Source organism: Cyprinodon variegatus, unplaced genomic scaffold (genome assembly GCF_000732505.1).
Source record: "Cyprinodon variegatus isolate N-32 unplaced genomic scaffold, C_variegatus-1.0 Scaffold1755, whole genome shotgun sequence".
NCBI lineage: Eukaryota > Metazoa > Chordata > Actinopteri > Cyprinodontiformes > Cyprinodontidae > Cyprinodon > Cyprinodon variegatus.
Window position 1 is genome coordinate 22,440 of NW_015152208.1, and position 5,025 is coordinate 27,464.

At 35.8% G+C, this 5,025-nt stretch overlaps 1 protein-coding gene across 1 annotated transcript in view; it reads left to right on the top strand.

Annotated features, from left to right (window-relative positions):
- Positions 1-5,025, top strand: part of LOC107104468 (unconventional myosin-Ig-like) — an 83,096-nt gene that overhangs the window by 21,426 nt on the left and 56,645 nt on the right. Inside the window, exons 8-11 of the mRNA XM_015404464.1 lie at positions 516-722; positions 802-1,062; positions 1,403-1,573; positions 3,263-3,333. Of these exons, the coding sequence (XP_015259950.1) occupies positions 516-722; positions 802-1,062; positions 1,403-1,573; positions 3,263-3,333 (710 nt within the window). The remainder of the gene's footprint in view (positions 1-515; positions 723-801; positions 1,063-1,402; positions 1,574-3,262; positions 3,334-5,025) is intronic.

Below are 5,025 nucleotides of genomic sequence, written 5' to 3' on the forward strand. Positions count from 1 at the left end.
TGTCAACATTTCTATTTATTTCTATTCTATAAGTCTTATATATATATATATATATATATATATATATATATTTTTTTTTTATATTTAAATTCAAATCTCTCATTAGTATCCTAATCTCAAATTAAAATAAAAATTTTAAAATTTCATTTAGATATTTTATTTAGAAGGAAATTTATGTCATAGTCCTATTTTTACATTTGAATTTTAAATAGCTTAACCTAAATCTTGAATTTATATCTAAATGTTAAATTTAAATATATATACTAACTATTAAATATATTTATTAAATCTGACTATATATCTTACATCTAAATTTATATCAGAATTTAAAATTTGTATTTAAATCTTCCATTGATGTCAACATTTGTTATTTATAAAGCTGTCCTGGACCAAAGCTGTCAGCTAAGCCTGTATAGAGATATAAATAATTACACACACTGAACGCCCATCATAGTTGTTTTATTAATTGAATCCACTGGTTTCTAACTGGTGGAACTTCGCTGTGATGCTTTCAGGGTAACGTGGAGTTTGGGAGCGAAGGTGAGATCGTTCATGTTGTGGATCAGGACACAGTGACCCACATCTCAGAGCTGACGGCCACGGACCCGGAATCCGTCACCAAGGGCCTGCTTTACCGGACCGTGGCGACCGGCGGCGGTGATGTCATCGAGAAGGGGCACACAGAGAAGGACGCCTGCTTCGGTCGGGATGCCTTCGCCAAGGTAAGGCCTTCAGGGTATAAACACTGTTTATCGGTGGAGATCATTCTCTGACATCAACCCGGACTCTGCGATGCTTCAGGCGCTCTACGAGAGGCTCTTCGGCTGGATCGTCAGCCGCATCAACGGCATCATCGAGGTGAAAGACTACAACCCAGTGCTTCATGGGAAGAACACGGTCATAGGAGTGCTGGACATCTACGGCTTTGAGATCTTTGACAACAACAGTTTTGAACAGTTCTGCATCAACTACTGCAACGAGAAGCTGCAGCAGCTGTTCATCGAGCTGATCCTCCAGCAGGAGCAGGAGGAATACCAGAGAGAGGGAATCACCTGGCAGCATGTGAGGAAAAACATCCCCATATGTCTGTGTCTTCCTACATCCTGGAACCTTAGATTTGATCAAACAAGCTTCACTTCTGAGCTGTTTCAAATAAAAGATCCTCTTCCATAATTTGATCCTGATCCACATGGGCAGCTGTTTAGACGTAAAGAGGAATTCATCTCTAAGAAAGAGATTTTTGGTTCACTTTGGTTCGCTTTTCTACCTCCTTCTCCTCACAAAAATAAGAACTTTAAGCTTGTTGAAGTTGCTGAAAAAACACACATACATAAAAAAATGCACAGAAAGCTGTAAAAACAACTGAATCAAACCCTTCTTTGATCTTTGGTTTCTTTTGCAGATTGATTACTTCAACAACCAGATCATCGTGGACCTGGTGGAGCAGCAGCACAAAGGGATCCTCTCCATTCTAGACGAGGCTTGTCTCACTGTTGGAAAGGTGACCGACACGGTCTGTCTGGAGAGCATGGACACCAAGCTGGCTCAGCATCCTCACTACACGTCCCGCAAGGTCAGACTCTTTACCTCTGAGACACTTTAACACCAGAAGACTCTCCAAATCTGCCTCTTTGACCTTTCTCTCTCTGTTTTGATAGATAGATAGATAGATAGATAGATAGATAGATAGATAGAGAGATAGAGAGATAGATAGATAGATAGATAGATACCTGCTTACTTACTTACCTACTTACTTAGTTACCTAGTTACCTACCTACTTACTTACCTACTTACTTACCTACGTACTTACCTACTAACTTACATAGCTATTTACTTACCTACTTACTTACTTACTTGCTCATTTAGTTACTTACTTATTCAATTACTTACTTGCTTACTTACTTAGATACCTACCTAATTACTTACCTACTTACTCACTCACTTACTCACTCACTTACTTGCTCATTTACTTGCTCATTTACTTACTCATTTACTTACCTACTTACTTAGTTACTTACTTGCTTGCTTACTTACTTATTGTATTAATCCCTGATAGGGGAAATTCACCTGTCCGATTGCAAAGATAAAAAGATATTTAATACGATAAAAAAACAAAATTCGATAATAAAAAAAGGATTTGGATCTGTTTAAAAAAAGCTAACTTTTCAAAGTAAAATAAGTTTCCCGCTGCATGTGTGACGCTGTAGGTTTGACTCAAGAAGCAGAAGCAGTGATGATGAAACATCCTCTGACTGTTAAAGTTAATTTGTTAGAATATTTAATCCTATTCTTGCTCTGTAAATCACATTAATCTACAAACACAAGATGTGGTTATTTAAGGGATAATGAACAGATTAATGTACATTTTAAGAGATTAAATATAGATTAAGGACATTTATCTTTCAATAAGTGGTAGATAATAGTCACCATTTAGGGCCAGACTTCCTAAATTAAATTAATAATATAAACCTGCCTTATTTCTGCTCTGTAATTTTTTATGAATAGATGTAAACAGGAGGGTCAGAGAGAGCTGCAGTTGTTGGTTTAGCCAGTAGAGGGCAGCAGAGCGTTTCTATGAGGTCTTTTCTTCAGGATTGTAGAAACCATGAGAAGAAAAACTGAAGCATCTTAAAACCAAGTAACAAAGTACAAATACTTAGTTATACTCAAGTAGAAATGTTGGCTTCTATACTTTACTTTTAACTTTATACTTCTACTGCTTACATTTTAAAAATAAACTCTTAGTTTTGTTTGTTTATTTTAAGCTAATTTTCTTTATGGCCTGATGGTAATAAAAATAAATAAACGAATAAAATCCATCAGAATAATTACTTTAATCCAGACAGTTAATTTCTTTGTGGTTTGACTTGGTGCTGCCCCAACTTGTTGCTCACCACATACCAAAATAAATAGTTTTTTTTCAGGATGATGCAAAGTTAAATGTGACACTGTTACCATTAGTTATAAAGCTAAGAAAATAAAGTCTGAGGAAGTTATCATACAGAATATTAGAAAAATTTTCCTTTAATAGGGTAGAGCAGTAAAGCTTCTGGTCTTAACATTTTTTCTGCATTATTTTTATACTTTATAGTTTTAAAAATGGTACTTTTACACATTAACTGGAGTAAAAAGCTTAAGTTGATACTCTAACTTCTACAAAAATATTTTTTATAACAACTCTGCTTAAAACTGACTGCAGCAATGTTCACATAGATGTGATAGAAATAAAAAGTTTTCACACCATTTCCCCTCCGACTTCCAGCTCAGTCCCACCGATAAAACCATGGACTTCCAGAAGCACTTCCGCATCCGCCACTACGCCGGAGACGTCACGTGAGTCGCTCTGCTTTCTGCCGCCGCTGAATGATGACCGGCTGCTCTGCCGGGTCAGCAGAGGTCTGTGAGGCCTCCCACTCATCTGGTCTCTGTATCACAACCTGGAATAAATTCTGGTTTTTCATGTAAGGAAGTTTAAAGCAAACCTTACTTTGACTGGTAAGGTGCCATCTTTGCAAATAACCCGGATTAAGACAAGGATTTAACTTATATAATAATTTTCTACTTGGTGTTTTTAGTGAGGACGCTAATAAGCTGTTAGATTTAGAGGTTTGGGTTCAGTTCTGGTGGTGTGCATATGTCATTCATATATTTCTATGAGAAAAAGTCCAGCATTAAATTAAAATTCAGTATAATTGAGAGGAATATAAGAATAGTTCTAACTGGAAAGTTTTCATAATATGGTTTATTTGCGTCCCACCTGGCTCCTAGAGGATTTAAAAGATTATAAAGAAATAAAGGATTCAAACACAAGAGGAACTGATGATTTTCTGCAGTGACTATAGTTCTGATGATCACATGACAGCCAGGAGCCTTGATGGCTTTTCACTGCTGCAGAAGGAGGATCAGAAGTTACCAAAATAGGTTTTAAAAGACTGGATGACTTGTTGCTTTGACAGTTTGACAGTTATAAGTCTTTTATAAATCTGTACAAACAGCTTTATCATCCGGATAAAATTAGATTTTATACACCAGGAGCTTCCAAACTGTTTCTGACCCACAGAATGGTCACATGACCCAAACTACTAACATTCCTAACCATACAGAAGATATAATATTAATAAAAACAGCATCAACATGTTTACATTATTTGTAAATTCTGTTTAAATATCTTTAAACACATGAAAATCTTCACTATTATCATTTGTTTAATTCCTCTAAAGGATCTCAAGACCCTAAAATGTTGATCTGTGACCATAAACGGGGTCATGAACCCCGACTTTGGGAATCAACCGTCTGTCCTGAAGATAGACCTAGACAGATTTATTTGTTATTTTTAAGTGTAAAACAAAAAGGAATTTAGAACTAAATATATAAAAACAGTTATATAAACATATGACTGTAAATTTAAAGTTCTAATATTTTAGTTTTTTTATGTAAAATGATAAAATATAATAAATATAATAAAATACAATAAAATAATCCATTTTAGAAAACATTCAGCAGTCTAATGGCAGTATGGAATCTGCTGGACCTGCATCCAATGCTGTGAAGCAAGATGTTTAGAAAGTCGTGTTTGAGCATAAATAGAATTACAGCACAGGATCGATGAGCAGAAATAAACAGACGCTGGCGCCATCTGCTGGTAGAACCGTGTACCTGAACGAAAGCCAGATGGAGTCGATACGCAGCTACTGAATAGAGCCAGTAAAGCAACAGCTCAGTGAGGTCGAACACCAACTGATATTAATTAAATGAAGTGATCTAAAGTTCTAACAAAACTTAGAACTGTAGGAGAAAGAAAGCTTCCAGTTTTTAATAAACGCAAACAAAGAGATAGCATGAAGTGAACAAATGTTTCAGTTTAATAACAAAAAAAAATAGTCAATTCAATCCAGTTCAGTTTATTTCTATAGCGCCAATTCACAACACACGTCATCTCAGGTCACTTGTTGATTGCATCGACTCATTGACTCTTCAGCAATCCCTCACACTAAGCATGCTTGTAGCGACAGTGGAGAGGAAAAA